The sequence below is a fragment of the Patiria miniata genome, unplaced genomic scaffold, assembly GCF_015706575.1.
Source record: "Patiria miniata isolate m_02_andy unplaced genomic scaffold, ASM1570657v1 HiC_scaffold_4, whole genome shotgun sequence".
NCBI classification, from domain to species: Eukaryota; Metazoa; Echinodermata; class Asteroidea; order Valvatida; family Asterinidae; genus Patiria; species Patiria miniata.
In genome coordinates this window covers 7,085,193-7,102,115 of record NW_024037071.1, presented here as the reverse complement: position 1 = coordinate 7,102,115, position 16,923 = coordinate 7,085,193, and the positions used below count along the sequence as shown (strand labels likewise).

At 38.8% G+C, this 16,923-nt stretch overlaps 1 protein-coding gene across 2 annotated transcripts in view; it reads right to left on the bottom strand.

The window, feature by feature from the left end:
- The window catches only part of LOC119739628 (fibrocystin-L-like), a 95,168-nt gene that overhangs the window by 69,501 nt on the left and 8,744 nt on the right, over positions 1–16,923 (bottom strand). For both annotated transcript variants that reach the window (XM_038214619.1, XM_038214618.1), the window contains exons 2-9: positions 11,940–12,020; positions 9,589–9,730; positions 8,400–8,496; positions 6,660–6,717; positions 6,273–6,378; positions 5,795–5,848; positions 5,018–5,091; positions 3,115–3,228 (exon numbers count right to left, since the gene is read on the bottom strand). In XM_038214619.1, coding sequence (XP_038070547.1) covers positions 3,115–3,228; positions 5,018–5,091; positions 5,795–5,848; positions 6,273–6,378; positions 6,660–6,717; positions 8,400–8,496; positions 9,589–9,730; positions 11,940–12,020 — 726 coding nt within the window. The remainder of the gene's footprint in view (positions 1–3,114; positions 3,229–5,017; positions 5,092–5,794; positions 5,849–6,272; positions 6,379–6,659; positions 6,718–8,399; positions 8,497–9,588; positions 9,731–11,939; positions 12,021–16,923) is intronic.

The following is a 16,923-nucleotide window of genomic DNA, read 5'->3' as shown; positions in this document are numbered from 1 at the left end:
TGGTCTACTCCTAAACTGCTATCAGTATCAGATTATGTAGACTTTTATTTTTCATGTGTTGCTCAACGAGAAAAAAAAAGTCTAAACTGTTGGCTATCTGCATCATCCAGGGGCATTTCAGTACTAAATTTCTCTGGCCGCTATAGTTGCTTAAAGGTTAGGGCCCTACCAAAAAAAAAACAGCATAAGCCCCATCTCTTCAACTACATGTACCTGAATAAAATGGAAACCAATAAGTCCAAAAATGTGAAGATCTGAAGCTGACTGTGCCTCAATAAAACTTGCGGTATAGTGTGTATCTCTCGTTATTACGTTCTTTCATACAATTCTTTACCCACTTGGACAAAAACATGTCCTTAGATTAAGCAATTTCACACTTCACGCGGCACAGTAACAAGTGGCTTGTAGGCTGTCAGATGTTTTCAATGTGATTCACGCAGTCTTTGAATGAACACTAGTATCAGATGAATGAAATCACAAATTAAATCAGAAGGGAGCCACTTTATGATGTCTCGCCAGCACAATATTCCTTCAAACGGACCGACTAAACAAACAATATCATCCTTCTAAATGTCCCTGGCTGCGTCCTTGCCTTTTATATTTGTCACCTATTGTAATTGCAGCTCCGTCCTGTGTGGTTTCGAGGAGAATCATCTCTGAGGGTCCTTATCATAAAAGGAGCTGTTTCTGTTATCTAATTATTTATTGGGGTTCATGTGGACCTCACATGGCACTTTTTGATGACCTGGTATATTCGCGTATATTTGTGAAACGCCTTGATGTGAATTTATTGTTGTTTTTAATGGTCAACTGTTGGCTGGTGCGGTCCCTTTTTCAAAAAGATATAGTGAAGTCAATAGAAAGGTTATTAAATTTGCACAGGAATAGATATATGTTTCAACACAGCCTGCACTTCGCCATCCCTTAAAGACAAGCACACATTCAAAATCTCACTATATTTGATGGATAGTTAAAGTGGCCACTCACAGTTTCAACTTTTCCTGCATAAAATGAACTTATCTTTGCCCATCTAGGCCCTTCAAAATAATTATTGCTGAAAATACTAGGAATTGTTTTGGTGTTGATAACTTTGCTGCCATTTTCTTAATTTTGACCAGGTTGTGTTTTTTTATGAACAATCGCCAAGCACGGCTATAAAAGCCACTCTAGGCAAAGGGCTAGAAAGGAGAAACGATGAAAAGAAAAGAATAATCAGGAAAGCTGGAGGTGTGAACAAGGGCGGATCCAGGGGGGGGCCAAAGGGGGCCATGGCCCCCCCCAAAACGAAACCAATTTTTTTTTTTTTTAATGTGACATCGCAATAAAGGCAGGCAATGAGTACACCACCATCTTTTCCTCAAAAAACATTGGCTGAAGTGGTCAGAAATTGCCTCAGATCGCACCACAGAGCATCTAGAATCCAAAAAATTTTCGGGGCCCTAGCGGGCCCCGAACCCCACGCCGTAATTTTTTTGACCCACTTTTTTGGGGGACCAAAAATTTTTTTGCCCCCCCCCAAAATTGTGTTCTGGATCCGCCCTTGGGTGTGAATTGGTATTTCTCTTAAAAGAGGCTAGATCATAGAATGGAGGGAAACAGCAACTAGGCAAGGAGTTCCAAAGAGATACAGAATGTGGGAAAACGCTATCAGAGTAGCTCTTTGCTCTACATCTCGGCACAGCTACAGTGTATGGGTGAGAGGAAGCAAAGAGCCTGGTTGCACGCTCAAACACCCTGACAGGAGGAACCAGTCAAACAAACTGTACCATGATGTATTCCTTCACTGCAAATCTTAAATCTCGATTAATACCCGTTTCTCAAGGAGTAGCTCACGAAACACTCTTGTAATTCAATCTCAGGGAAGATAAAGTAAGAGCTTTTGTAATGGGGGGGGGGGGGGGGGCTTGTGAGTAGTTGTTTATTTCCTGAAAAGTTTAAGGCATCTTGCGAGAGCAAGGTCCTGCCTACCTGACCTTTTCAATGGAACCAATAGGACAGCTTGAAATGATTCTACCTCCATGCTTAAACCAAACCACTCCCTCAAAATGCTCTATCCGGTAATCAGCTTAGGCTTAAAGACGTAAACAAATAGAATCGGCTGGCGATCAATACACTAAAGATACCTCAGAAAAACAACACTACAAGTAACTTCCATTAAGGATCAAGAACAGCAATCCTTCTTGGCTGTCTATAAAGCCAAGCCACTTCAAGAATTCTACATTGATTGCTTTGACATCTCACAATATATAACGGTTGCATATATAACGGCAGAATATAACTGTTGCATAATTCCGATCACATTCATTCTGCACATGTGATCATTCTTTGTTATCTCTGGCTTAGCCATATTGACAGCTATGGATGGTTATCTCTGGAATGGCTGGGTGTTGCTATAGTGTTAAGAAATTGAGTGCTATTTAATTAGAAGCTGGGGCTTATAGCACTTACAAGTGCAAAGGATTGGTTCTTTTATTTAATTCAATTAAATGCCTTAAAAGTTGGCAAACAAAGGCACCTTATCATGATAAGGCAATGTAGACAAAAGTAATTTTGAGAGATTATCACACGAACAATGGCTTATGCAATGTAATACACTTGTAACAAAATGTTTACAACTGGTTTTTTTTCCAGTGAAGAAAATATACATTCCTTGCTCTATGATTGAACTTAGCAATGCACGATTGATCTCCACCTCCAAGAAAAAGATAATAATTTTAGTCAAATATTTGAAAAATGTGCGTGATCTTTTGCATTCTAAATCAAGCTCGTTAAGAAATATCTCGGAAGCTGCGGGATAAAAAAAAGCGGGTTCATGCATGAGTCATGAGATTGTGCCATGTAATTTCTGGACAGAGTAGTGTTTTGAGTTTAAAAAAAAGTCAGGTTTTTTTATTCTAGTGACCCCTGATGACCTTTGACCCCAGTTTGGCCATGTGACACATTGGGGCTGGGCTACTCACACTTTTGACGAAGTTGGGTTGAAATCGGTAAAAATATGTAGGAGCAATAGACGATGTCAATGTTTGCCACTAAATAACTAACTAATGAACTATAAATGAAGATGATGATTTGTTGAGCTGCTATGCCACAGCTTAAAGAATCAAGAACACTTACCGGCATGTGCTTGGAAGAGGTAGACTTCATTCTGACCACTAACTTTGAGGATGCCTTTATCGGTCGCGCTACGACCGTATTGATCAGAAATGAGGTAGTTGACAGTTTGTGAGGCTGCAAAAAAAGGAAATGTTTTTCATTAATTTATCATCTGGAAGCTTTGCTATGAAGGGTAAATGCCCCCGTTATTACCAAAAACAAATCCTTCGGGAATCCTGCAAGAAAACATAAAGCTCTCCTATAGTTTTTTTGGGGTCAAATCACAGGGGATCCTATATAGGTTGTCCCAAAGGATTTTTTCAGGTCTTATTGAACTATAGGTTAATAGGCATCTTATAGAATCCTATATAGGGACATGTAGGACTAGGATGATTGACCTATAAGGTCCTATATAGGATTCCAAACAGATTGTTCATCTTTGGTTGAACAGCTTTGTTTCAGTGTCTTATCATTTGATTAATCCAACTTTATACTTCCAATACCACACAAAATATTATGTGTTTGCTGCCGTAACTCTTTGATGACTTGGGTAGAAATATACCACGAGGATGTATCAGCAAATCCCAATTTTTCTGGCCATATTCAACACTGTAAACGTGACTTTTATTTATGTGTTAAGAACAAGGGTGGATCAAGAATCCAATTTTCGGGGGGGGGGGGAAGTGGGGCGGAGTTGGGGAGGGGGGGGGGGAAAGAGGATCAAGTATATTTTTCCCAAAAGGGGAAGGGGTGAAGTATACAGTATTTCAATATTGTAAGAAAGGGTGAGTAAAAAAATACCCAAACACAAATGTCAGGACCACTTTCTCAGTGAAGTTCTGCATGTAGCACTTTCAAAATCTAGGATATGAAAGCCCAATTCATAAGCTTTCTTTTGGTACAAGAATCACTCAAATCTCTCATGTACTTTTTAAGTTACAGAATTTGAAACACAACCACCGTTTTAAAAGTTCTGTCCACAGATCACAAAGGGACGAATGTAAAATGTCTTCACTCCTGCGATTAAGAGCCAACAACTTCGGGTATAAACAAAAAAAATGCAAAACAAGCATTGTTTAAGTCTTGTGCCATGCTCATTGCAGCTTTCCGAATTAAAATAAACCCCAGGAATTGTAACAATAACCAGAAGTCGTAACACTAACCAGGAATCTGACGGATGCTCTTTTGAAACATGTTAAAAAAAGCCAGGGTATCCATTTGAAAGCAATGTGTATCTAACTGTCACAGTTCTAGGGGGTGTTATATCAACACGATCAATGAAATCAAGCATAAATCTTGTTTTTTTCCCCCATTGATATCAAGTGCCTGATGGTAATAGCTGAGCTTTACATGACAAAGCTATTGTGTATCTGTTTACATATTGGTAGCTACGGTGATGCCATGACTGCAAGAGTGTTAAGAATTTTTTTTATGAGTTAGGCAACAATTGAAAGAGGATTGACTTGCATTAACCCTAACTCCCTAGGGGGTGTGCAAAATTATATTAAAATTGGAGGATTCAGGACTGTTAGGGATAGCTATAGTTCCTGGTTTTTATTGATCATTGTAAATTTGGCCGGCGTGCGGGAGGTCGATATGTATGAGATATAAGTTGGCCAAAGTTCACTTATGTCTACCGACCGTAATGGCTATTCAATTTTTCACTTTCAAAATCTGAATTAATTTCCAGTTTAAAATAATAACAATGATTAGTCTTAAACAAAATTGAACAAAATTGAACAAAATGTGTTATGGAAGAAAAAAACAAGCTAATTGTCAACCCAGAATTGACACTGGAAAAGTTACTTTCAGGGTAACGATTCATTATTCAATTCAACTACATGTTATTTTCGTCATTTTCCGCACAAAATGTCATATAACAGGCGAGACAAAGTTGTTACAGTGGAAGAAATTCAAGTCTTACCAATAAATGTTCCCTTTGGCACACACTCGATGACTCCGTACTCCGAGTCTGTACTATCCAGAGCAATGTTATAGCTACAAGGGAGAACAGAACATGACTGATTTAAGGAAAAAGTCAGGTATGATTTTTGTTTTACTGAACTACAGGAGATATTATACATGTAAGCATAGCTCCATGATGTAAAGTACAAAAAACACTACCCACAACTCATACTCAGTGTTGGTCAGTGGCCCCCATATGGGAGGTCCCCCACATCATATTTTTAACTACTCTCCCTCGTGATCCAAAGAAACAGATTCATTGGACAATTCATTGGGACCATTATTTCCATGAAATAAGTTTGTATTGTTTTATTCAATTTGGTCCGGCCCAGCAGCCTGAGAATACATGGTTTTCAATATAATATACCCAGCACAGCTGGACAATTTGTCTCAGAGAATTTTCGTGTGGTTGATTAAGAAACGCCTCCTTGGCGACAGAATGATTCAGCTAACTTAAAAAAATACTGTAAAGTTCCCTAAATTATCAGACACATATACTTGTAATGTTTGTGTGTGATTGTAAAATGATGATATAATCTTGAAGACTGATCTTAAATGATTATCAATTTATCATTATTAGCAAGGCAGTAGCCTACAACTAACAATAACAAAGAAATAGAATCCCTAAACTTAGTCAGTTATATAGATATTTATGAAATGTGATGACGCTTACAACAATTGAACAGAAATAATAATGTTTTACTTTCCGAGTGTTAAAAAGCACAGAAATACTTACAATTCTTCTGTTTCAGGATCAATGGGATCACAGAAATAATTACCCCAGTAGATCCTTAAAAGAGAAAACAAAAATATTTGAAAACATCAGAGAAAATAATGCCACTACGCGATTGTCGTTATATAATGTCGAGAGTAAAGACTTTATTTCCAAAATCGCTCAAGGTTTCCTATAATCAGTTCTTTTAAAGTGTTTTACACAATTTTTACCTTACGATTCTTCTTTGCAATAAATGTTTTTGAAATTAAACGTGTTGTTAAACCGGTGGTGTCCCGAAACTTTGACCAACTTAGTTCTAACGTTGAAAACGTAAGTTCGTTAGACGAAAATCATTGAAAAAGTGGTTATTTTTCGATAGAACTTGCTCTGTCATCGCGTGCGCATGAAGCGGCTTTTCCTCATAAACTTTTCGGGGAAAAACATGAACTGAGACACAAATCGACAAAACATTATGAGATGTTATGCATTTTGTTCGCACCTGAGAATCTGGCTTTTGCCTTCGTAATTGTCGTCTTCATCCTCCAAGGCTTTAGAAGGGTCGTAGACGTCGGTGACGATCCGTCCACGAATGGCGACTCGTGTGCCTGTCACAAAACAATTGCGTATGGTTTCAACTTCCGTTCTCGAAAACGTCTAAAAAAAAACCTTAGAAGTTAGTAAATCCGTGGGGAAAATGCTGCAACCTGACACCACTTCCGCAATTGTGTATACAAAGTCTCTGGTGAGTCAAGAAATTTTCTAAGTATTTCCTGGCAAAATTGGAAATGTTTTTTTTTAGTCCCAGATTCACGTCTCACATAATTTTTTTTGCAATGAATGACCTTCATTGAGATGCAACCAATAAAAAAGTCATATTGTCACGTACCTGGAACTCCGCTCCCTGGAGTGACCGAGGAAATGTCAGGCGTGTTGTCGTCTCGGTACTAGGGTGAGGACATTAAGGAAACAGAAACGGATCCAAATCTAACTTTTTATCACTGACAACAAGTTTCTTTGATAAACTATGATATAGGATCATTTGCATTCCCCCCCCCCCCCCAAAAAGTAATAAAGTACCCTGCTGAAATAGTATCGTAAAGCTCACTTGGACTAAAGATCGTACTGGCACTAAAACCCCCGTGAAATTATTCCGTCTGGCTTGCTGTCATTTAGAAGAAATCAAGAGATGTAGGTGATTTCCAACGACCAGCCAATTGTTTTAGAATAAAGAGTGCTATTGACAAAATCATGCTTCCAGATCACCTTGAAGGTTGTGTATGGTTTTTCTTTTCTTTTTTCCTCGAAAACTGTAATATCCACTGAGCTGAAACTTCAGCAGGTTTGGTTTTGAACAGTCTTCTTTGGATAGAGTTGTGTTATCATTAGAAACGGACAAAATACATAAAAAGGCAAATGATCATAGAATGCCTTAAAAAAAAACTAAATAAAAAAATTCACGATGAGGTATCAATCAATTTGATACGAACACGCTCCCAAATTTCACAAGTCTCAAAAAACAGTCAGACATCAGAGGGGGAAGTTAAGTTCAACGACACTTTCAATGCCATACATTGATTAATCAATGACTTCAAACAACAACCAACCTCAAAGGCAACCGCTCGTGAGATTAGATGAAAAGACACCAACCAGGCATTAATGAAGCAAGGTTGCACTGGGGGGAAAAATGCATTTATCGCGGAAACCTTTTGTTCGGTGGGCGCCAAGCGTCACTTTGTTGATAGCGGTAACCATGGTTTCCGTGAAACGATCACCTGGCTTTACTTTAATATTTCAATATGGCAAAAATGCTCAAGGACTCGCAACAGTTCAAGTTCGACGGCCCTGGGAATTTTGAAAGAGACGTCAGAGGTTTTACCTTAAAATTACTTTGGAAAAAAGCGTGACAACGTTTAGGCCAATATAGCTCCTTTAGTTGTAATAGATTGTGATAATGTTTTGTCTTTTTTTTTGCATTTCTTACTGTTTTACTAAAATGTGTTGATTTCTTTCATAAGCTTTTGTCTATTATGACCCTCATCAGAATGTACGACAATTTGCACACAAGATTTAGAAGAAAAAAAACCCTGACAGCCTGACGAATTCATTTGAAATTGATTCATTGATGTTCTTTCTTCTGGACATAAAAGGTTGGGTAGACAGCATGACTACGTCAGCATTATTGATAGAGTGAATAGGGACCTGCTACATTATTGCGACATGCGTAGGCCTATGGACTTCGCTACCAACTTCCGGCATTATTCATCCGCCGATTTTGATTATAAAACGGACACACTGTGCTGGTTTTAACCTCTTGTAGCCGAACTGACTTGCTACCGAGTGCGGCGGTGTACATGGGCGTTCGTATTGTTCGCTGTCATATGCGAAACTCGCAAAGCCAGGATAAAGTCTAGGCCTATTGTTAATAGCAAAACATTAGTCTTCACATTTTTTTGGGACGGGATAATATGAGTTAGGCCTATTTGTAATGATCGTAATATTACGCAGTGCAACAGCATGCGATATTCATGCCACAGAGGTTAAAGCTGTGAACAAAATGCCTTTATGCAAACGATTTGAATGTCTGAGTTTTGATCATCCGATATGACGTTCGCTGGTGGCAACGTACTTTAAATTCACACCACGAATCCTTGTTGCAATACCGGGTCACTTGTACCCCGTCGACAATGACGAACACCGAGAACGTCCCCTCTTCCTTCAACGACCTGCAAGAACAAGAAAAATCATTTCATTGTACTATGGTACTTCAGTGCCGCATCAAAATCTACCAAAATCACTTGAAAGCCTACGTCTTATTAATGTTTCATTGTGAAAATGTGTATTACATTGTACTAGTTCTATCCAGGCCCACTGCATTCCACACACAATAAATGTGTAATTTATAAGGGTGTCTAGTGGTGTTCTCTAACGTGGCGCACTTCGACGTTTCCCCGACTTCCTCATGCAGGGTTGCCAAACTTTTTTGTTGACAAACTTAAAATTCATTCAGATAAATAATATACGCTTGCTGTGAGGAACCTTTGTGAACAATTTCAGTGTCATGAAATTGAGTCCGAAATTCAAAAACGGTGGAGTCCGAAAATTGAACACAAAAACGGCCGAGTGTTCCCTAACGTGGCGCGCTTGAGCAAAGCTCGGAAAATTCCAAGCTAACATATAAGAATTTCTTTAAAGTTGACAAATGCTGATAAACCATCGTCATCTCTACTCACAAACCCAACTAGAAGTTTGTTAGAAAATTATTTTCTTATTTTTTTTTTGCGCATTTTTAACGGGTGCACTGTGCACTTCGAAATATAATCGGAAAATCACGCCAAAATACTTTTTTCTGCCAATTTAGTAAAGGGTAAGTTAATCACGATTTATGAACGTGAATGTCTAGAGCATGAATTTTAAGTAATGTTAAATTTCAGGTAAAACTTTTGCTCTACTTGGTTAACATAACCAATCATTGGTTGAAATAAGCAGCAATTGGTTTATATAATGATCAACGAATCGGTTGGTTGGACACATATTAACCAATTGTTGGTTATTTCAACCAATGATTGGTTATGATAACCAATGTTATTTCATGTCAAATGCGCCACGTTAGGGGCCGCGCCACGTTAGGGTACATCACCAATATCCATGGGTATATATCAGATTAAAATTATAATAGCATCCACCCTCGCCAGAAATAAGAATTTGATCCCTATACGCTGGCAAAATCATCTATGGAAAAATTTAGTGAAGCTTAATTTTCTATTATAGAATCATCAATTTCTTGAGTTTTACAGAATCCACAATGTGACACCGACCTGGTGTCGCAAACGATTTTCTCCTTGTTGCTGTAGTAAGCAAGGACGTCACAGGCAACGGAGAAGAAGGAGTTCTGCAGATACACCAGGTTGCCCTTATTCTCGTTGCCATCTCCGAAGCTGAACGGATCCGGGCTGAACCCTGAGAGTGAAGCGAAATCAAAGAAAGATCAACAGTTTTAAGGCTAATAACCTGCCATAGACCTCAATGATAATTACACGCACTTCCCAAAATTCTTTAAAATACCTTACAATTAACTCGCCAAGGTGTTTGAGACACACATCAAATTAACACTTATCCGGGCCGTTCAATTTTTGGGGGGTTATCCAAAGACTTTTGGGAGGAAATTCCATACAAAGATGATCACGCCTAAAAGCAGGCCTGAAACCCCATCCAGTTAAACCCACTGGTTCTTCTCGGAACCACGCAACTCACCAGGAGATATCGTTCACATGGTGTTACCGCAAAACTCCCATTCATTGATAATGTCCACCATGCAAATCCTTAAGTCTCAATTTTAATTCCTGTTTTGTGAAACACCCCTCTGCTCATGTCTATGGTATGTGCCTCGCGCGCGTCGGAGGTAAAAATCTCCTTATATGGAAAATGGCACGCGCGCGGCGCGTACAACCACACTATTTTGAGGATCCCCAACCATATAAAACTGACAAGCGGCCATACGTCCCCCGTTTCCCCTGACTATTATGTGTTTGGGTGACAAAATGCATGTCGTAATCAAAACTAGCGCAAAAGACAAAAGCAAAAGGAACAGAAAAACGCAAAAAAACCCCAAAAACACATGGAAAGGGACGGACAGCAGACAGGACGGAAATTACAAAGCACGTTTCTTGTCAAAAGCCTTTCACTCCCTTCTTTTAAAACAAAGTACCGTCATCTAACTGACTGAAACAAAGATCGAGTGATTGACATAATACAAAATTAATTCATTTTCAAAATTAATATACACGACAGGTTTTTGGCGGAACTAATGCGCAACACCTGTCTATATATCGTGCGACGTTTTTAATTAGTTGTTTGAAAAAAAAATCTTCACACTCGGTTATGAAACAGCTAAATAAACGTTCTTCTTTGTTCCCCACAGGAATTTGGAGTTAGAGGTATAGCTTCTCATCCCAAACGCAAGCAGGTCTACAAAAACTTGTTTTCATCATCAGCCCACCAAACGACAAAAGGAGATCGATTCCCAACCTTGCAGGGACCTGATGCTTGGTACGTCGCCATGGATTGGCTGTAAACATTGCGTAACACTCACAAAGAACCTAATGTCGGCCAATAGGGGATTAGTTTACAGAGTGTAAAGGACAGGCGTGATTGTTCCCTGAATTATTGAAGGAAGTCAACCCCAGTTGATTATACCTGTCCATAATAGCAGATCAATATTGATTTCTGTATATCATAATTCAATACACAATCGTAGTTATTATAATGAGAAGTTTATCATCAGAAGATGTGGTTCGTTTCTGCGTTTGCCTTTCAAACGGTGCATGATAAACTCATTCTTGGACCATCAATCATATTTGTTGCCACTTATTCTAAGAAATTAACTTTGTCATCAGTTCTAGAAAGTTCCCACATGAAGGTAGGAATTGAACGAATGCACCGCGACCGGAAACAATTAGCTTATTTGAGATATGGCGGACGCAATAGAAGGGCGCTGTTTGTTCTGGGTAAAGATCTTTTGTATTTACCCAAACCAAGTAACGCCTGTGGGCAATGCACGTTGTGGGTGCGAGTCCATCCTGGGCAGAGATGGTTATTGTGGTTGATTTTAGCTGCTTCGCGCCGAAATGGCAGCATGGAGCTGTATACTCCCCAAGGAGCTGAGAGTGTCTTTGGAGTGTTTCATTGGCCCAATGAGCAGGGTAATAACGATGTAGCGCCTTGAGCACCAATAGTGGTGGATGCGTGCTCTTTATAAATACGCATTAGTGTTAGTATTGTGTCCGCCATATCTCACATAAACTAATAGGTCTAGTCCTTATCCGCATTCCCAATTTTGATTGATCCGGTTTGAACTCCCGCCAGACTGGATTTCACATCTTCACCGGACTTCAATTCTTCAATGGAATGATATCCTGTGACCAGTCTTGTTCCTAAAATCGACATTTTCTTGTGTCTTCTATCAAGTTAAACATATTAAGTTTTGAAAGGTTGAACAAAGAATTTGACTGGAGCGGGGCTTGAACCCGACCTCAGGATAATTCTGGAGCTATTACTTAGGGCCCACAAGGCCAGAAAAGCCCCTGTAAAAACTGCGAATAGTTCCGGACATATCCTTACGCGTATCCCCGGCTTTTCAGTCAGTCTGGCGCCTATCCGACGAGCTTACCTGTTCCGGTTATGGTGAGACGGGTTCCTCCTGCCGTGCTGCCAGCATTGGGGGAGATGGAGTTTACCTTTGAATCGTTTGCTGCGAAAGAAACGGAACAGAAAAAAACAAAATCAGTGACGAAACTTTGACGTACTCCGCGAGTTAAGGGAAATGATAAAAAGAATATACACAGATTGAAAGCATACACTAAAACATAGAAGCTATATACGTGTCCAATTCCAAACCGATACAACTTTTTCCCCTTAATTTTCTGCATGTACGGTGAGTCAAAAAGAAAGTGCCCTAATGAGAGAAAAACAATATTTTTAAGATATGTAGCCGGCACCATTTTATAAAAAATACAAGTTCATGTTACTGACAATATAACTGTAAAAATGTCACGTAATTTGCATATGCTATTCCCAAGTTATATAAAAAGATCACAAAATTCAGCCGTCCACCACTGATCATTGTCCGTTCTGCGAACTGATGAATACCCTTTAAATACAATGAAACATGGACGTTTACCCACATCGATACATGAACGAGAACTTGCAAAGAAAACACACCAAAATCGCCATCAATATTTCAGGAAAAACAAAGAGTTGACTTGTTCCTGATGTTCAAAACACAAAATCTGACAGTCCAACCTTTTCTGTATTCGAATGCTTGTGTGTGTAATCTATAATTCTCATTCAGGCCAATAGCTTCGAATAGCATTCCACGGATATAAAAATTGGGTACTTTTAGTAAAACATGCATAAGTTCTGATAGCATGGATCAATTTCAGTGATTTTTTTTCTTCAGATGAGTGGAAGAGCATGCTCTTTCAAGACATACTTCCTTGGTGTGTCAAATGTGATTGCTTTTTTTATGATAAAAATCATTAATCCCGGTCGTTTTCTGTTTGACTCGCCCTGTTTAGGCCGCCAATAGCATAAGTATTTCTGACATTCTTGCGTTAGCTTTAAGAGACTGATTTATTGCGCCTTCCCTAATGCGTTTTCGTTTAAAAGAAATTGTGTCTCACGCGAAGTTAATTAATACTGTACACTGCAAAAACTGCAGAGTTAAATTTACACCATTGGTACATGTATCTATATAGAACCATCTGGTGTTAGATTTTACTGGTGTTGTCCTATATAGATACCGAATGGTGTTAAATTAACACTACAGTTTTTGCAGTGTACAGATTTCGTCATATTTGAAAACATTTGAAAAATCTTTTCCACGGTAACTGAGCTAATTTCCCTTCCGGAGACTTTTCGCTGTGACAACGTGCCACATCTATCACTTACAAAATGTGTTAATTTTTTGGAATGGTTATTATTAGGCCTATATTTGATCAACGTTTTTTTTCCCCGAAATGTGTCGTGCTGCAATGCGTTTCACTGAAAATCGTGATTAACTTAATTTTTTTTTTTTATATATATCACCACTGATTCCAAATTCTTTCTATAATTTTATATTTTAAACCAATGTTGTATAATAATACACGGAATGATAGAAACTGTCATTAGTTTGCAATCACGTGACAAAGCACACAAAGATTTCGTTTTGAGGTCCATAAAATATCGCGTTCTTCGTGCAAGTTTATAGTCCAAGCTTACTTCTCCTATACTTTGTCCGAAAATTCGATCGCGTTCCTAAAATGTTGACGATTGATATTATTGTTTTCTTTGGTGTATCCACACACACACAAAAAGAAGTTTCTTCGAAGTTTTAAGGTGTAAATAAAATCACAGTATTCGAGTAGTGAGTCGTCGTCTGTCCATTGTTGTGTCGGGATTCAATAAGACGGAAACAATTTGTAAAATTCGGGTAATCTGTGGTAGAGTTCAAGGCAATTTAGGGGGCCCAAACCTTGCGGACGTGCAAGTTTTGAATAGCAACTTCGTGCATTGTCATTTGATTCCATGCCAACCAATCAATATTTTTTTAGGTTGACAATCATTAACCCCGCATTAACCAATAGAATCGGATTTTATTGACGAATTCTGGTCAATGCAAGAACTGCGCGGTCAAATTAGATTGTGCCGGTTGGCATGGAAACGGACGACGCTGGAGGTTGTCCCATTCAAAATGTTCACGTGCCATATGGTTTGTATCAACAAGGCCTCTGTGTTTCCTTACAAAAGCCGTCTTTTGCCAAGGAATAACCATTTAACGAAACACAAAAAGTTTTGTCTATGTTTCCATGAATACAAAATCCAGACTAAACAATTTATTTGTACCATGACCCGCTTAACGCAGAGTTCACTGTCTATTGTAAGAGTCTGTGGGGGTTTTCTCCCTTCGTTCACAACCGTAGTTTTGATCAAAACGGATTTCAAAATTAGTCCAAAGTTATCTTTTTCCACTTTGAGATTTAAGCCACTGTAAAACAGGCGAAGCATAGCTGAAACACCGTGGCTGGCTTTCAACCATACCTACCCAAAATGTTCCTTGTCTATACCGCGTCCATGTCACTAAAATCACACGATTAATCCTTCATTAATCAGAAGTGTTTTGGGGTGTCCAACATTATCAGCCACTTTTAAAAATGAATTCACCGTGTTTTATTTTAGGTTTGATGTTTTCAAATAAATCTTATACGAGCTGTTCGAATTTTTAGTACTGGTCAGATGACAAATCTGTGAATTTTTTTGTACTTAATTGGGGACACGAGAATTGGCTTATTTGTATGTCCGTCCCCCTTTTAATATTCGAACATTAAAACGGTTACCAAATACTAATTTAAATGGATTCACAACGTTTATTTCATTTTCAGCGCCAACAGGAAACGCAAAACAGTGGAAAATTTCTGAATCTTCATATCCGCGAGCAACTTTTCGAAGTCACGCGACGCACTTCCATTATGGCGAGTACATCAATGTCTGAGGTTGCAGACCAGTAAATAAGCCGCCATAAATTCCCCCACTTCCAAAAAAAATCAGGAAAAATACCTACAGATCTCCAAGGTGTTCGAGACACATCAAATTAAGTTTATTTCATCATCTTTTATTTTCTGTTCAAATGTTTTTGGGGTAGGCCTAATCCGATGACTTTTGGGAGAATTTTCCATCCGAAGATGATCACCCCTTAAAGAAGCCCATCGTTATTTTGAAAAATCGCTCCATTGCAAAATAAAGCAATTTTAGTGCCCAATTTTATCCAAATTTCACAGAAATACAAGCTCGTACTCGTGTTCACAGCTTCCATCTTTTTTTCCCTAACAAACCCTCAAGTTCATGGCCCACAAAATGCTCTTTAATAGCAGATCAATTTGAGGACGTGAAAATCGTGATTTGACCGGCGAAGGCACTGTTGGGCTCAATACTAGCCTGCGACGCTGAGTATCACACACGGACCGCACTAGTGAGAAATATTCAGGGTGCCTCAAAAATGCCAAACCCACCATTTTTCTGAGGAAACTAAATCTGAAGAAACCATTTTTCTGAGGAAACTAATTATTTTTTTTTTTGGGGGGGGGGGACATATTTACCATGAGATGATAGAGTGTCTCTTTATCCTTTACAGGATTTTCGTGCTATGTGATTTGGACCTTTTGTTTCAAAGCTACGGAAAAATTTGTAGAGACTGTCAAAATCTGTTTGGGCCACTTTCGTCACCTTCTTGGTATGTGAATGCCTTTCATTAGATACCAAGTGGCCCAACTTGGAATGCAAGTCCTTTCATTTAATTAGCTGTATCTCTGGACTGGGATGTCCAAATGAGATGGGATAAAGACCATAGTGTACAGTATTTACATGTATACATTTTCAGACTAGACAAGTTTTGCAAAAAAGGGAGTGCTAGTATTTGTAATATATGTACGGATTGACTGCTACATTTTTTAAAAAACCAGTAGTAAAGTAAAAGATGGCCCATTTCCTCGTAAAGAGATAAAGATCTGTTCAAACATAATCTTCATGACACCTGCATGAGCCCCGGGAATCTTATCATTAAGCTGTGAGCTGTTGGATAGCAAACATCCCATCCAGCCTCTAATATTTACCAAGCCATCATCAGCGTTTACTTAAGTCAACACCACTCGGTTGATACAGCAATAACGGTTGATTGAATGAGCTCCAATCGAGTCAATTGTTACGCAAGCAAAATCTGTTGGGAGTTTTTGCACTTTTATACAGACGACTTTTAAGCTATTAAAATCGATGACTATTTGGAACCGTTTTTCATCCTCACCTAAAAAGAAAGCACTGAGGACCTCGATTTCGATTTGAAATAAAGCAGCCAAACCGAGGCTCTCGGTGCTGAACAATTGGGACCTTTTCTTTTTTAAATTCTCACCAAATAAAATAACACTGAGGACCTCGGTTTCGGTTTGAAATTAAGCAGCCAAGCCGAGACTCGAGGTGCCAACTCGTTTTATGACTATTGGGGACTTTTTCTTTTTAATCCTCGCCAAAAAAGAAAGCACCGAGGACATCAAATTCGATTTGAAGTTAAGCAGCCAAGCCGAGGTTCTAGGTCCTACCCGTTTTATGACTATTGGGGACCTTTTCTTTTTTAATCCTCGAATGAAAAGAAAACACAGAGGACCTCGGTTTCGATTTGAAATTAAGCAGCCACGCCGAGGCTCTCAGTGCTAATTTGTATATCATTTCTTTTTTTAATCCTCGCAAGAAAAGAAAGCACTTAGGACCTCGGTTTCAAGTTGAAATTAAGCAGCCAAACCGAGGCTCTCGGTGCTAACCCGTTTTATGACTACTGGGGACCTTTTCTTTGTAAATTCTCGACAGAAAAAAAACAGCACTGAGGACCTCGGTTTCAAGTTGAAATTAAGCAGCCAAGCCGAGGTTATATATGCTAACCCGTTATATGACTACTGGGGACCTTTTTTTTCATCCGCACCCGAAATAAAAAGCTCCGAGAATCTCGATTTAAAATCACTCTATGGAGCTTAAAATACCTGAATGATGAAGGACATTTTCAGCTTAAATGTTTCCCCTTCAATGACTATCAAATATTTAACATTGTCCTACTCAAAACACTAGAAATT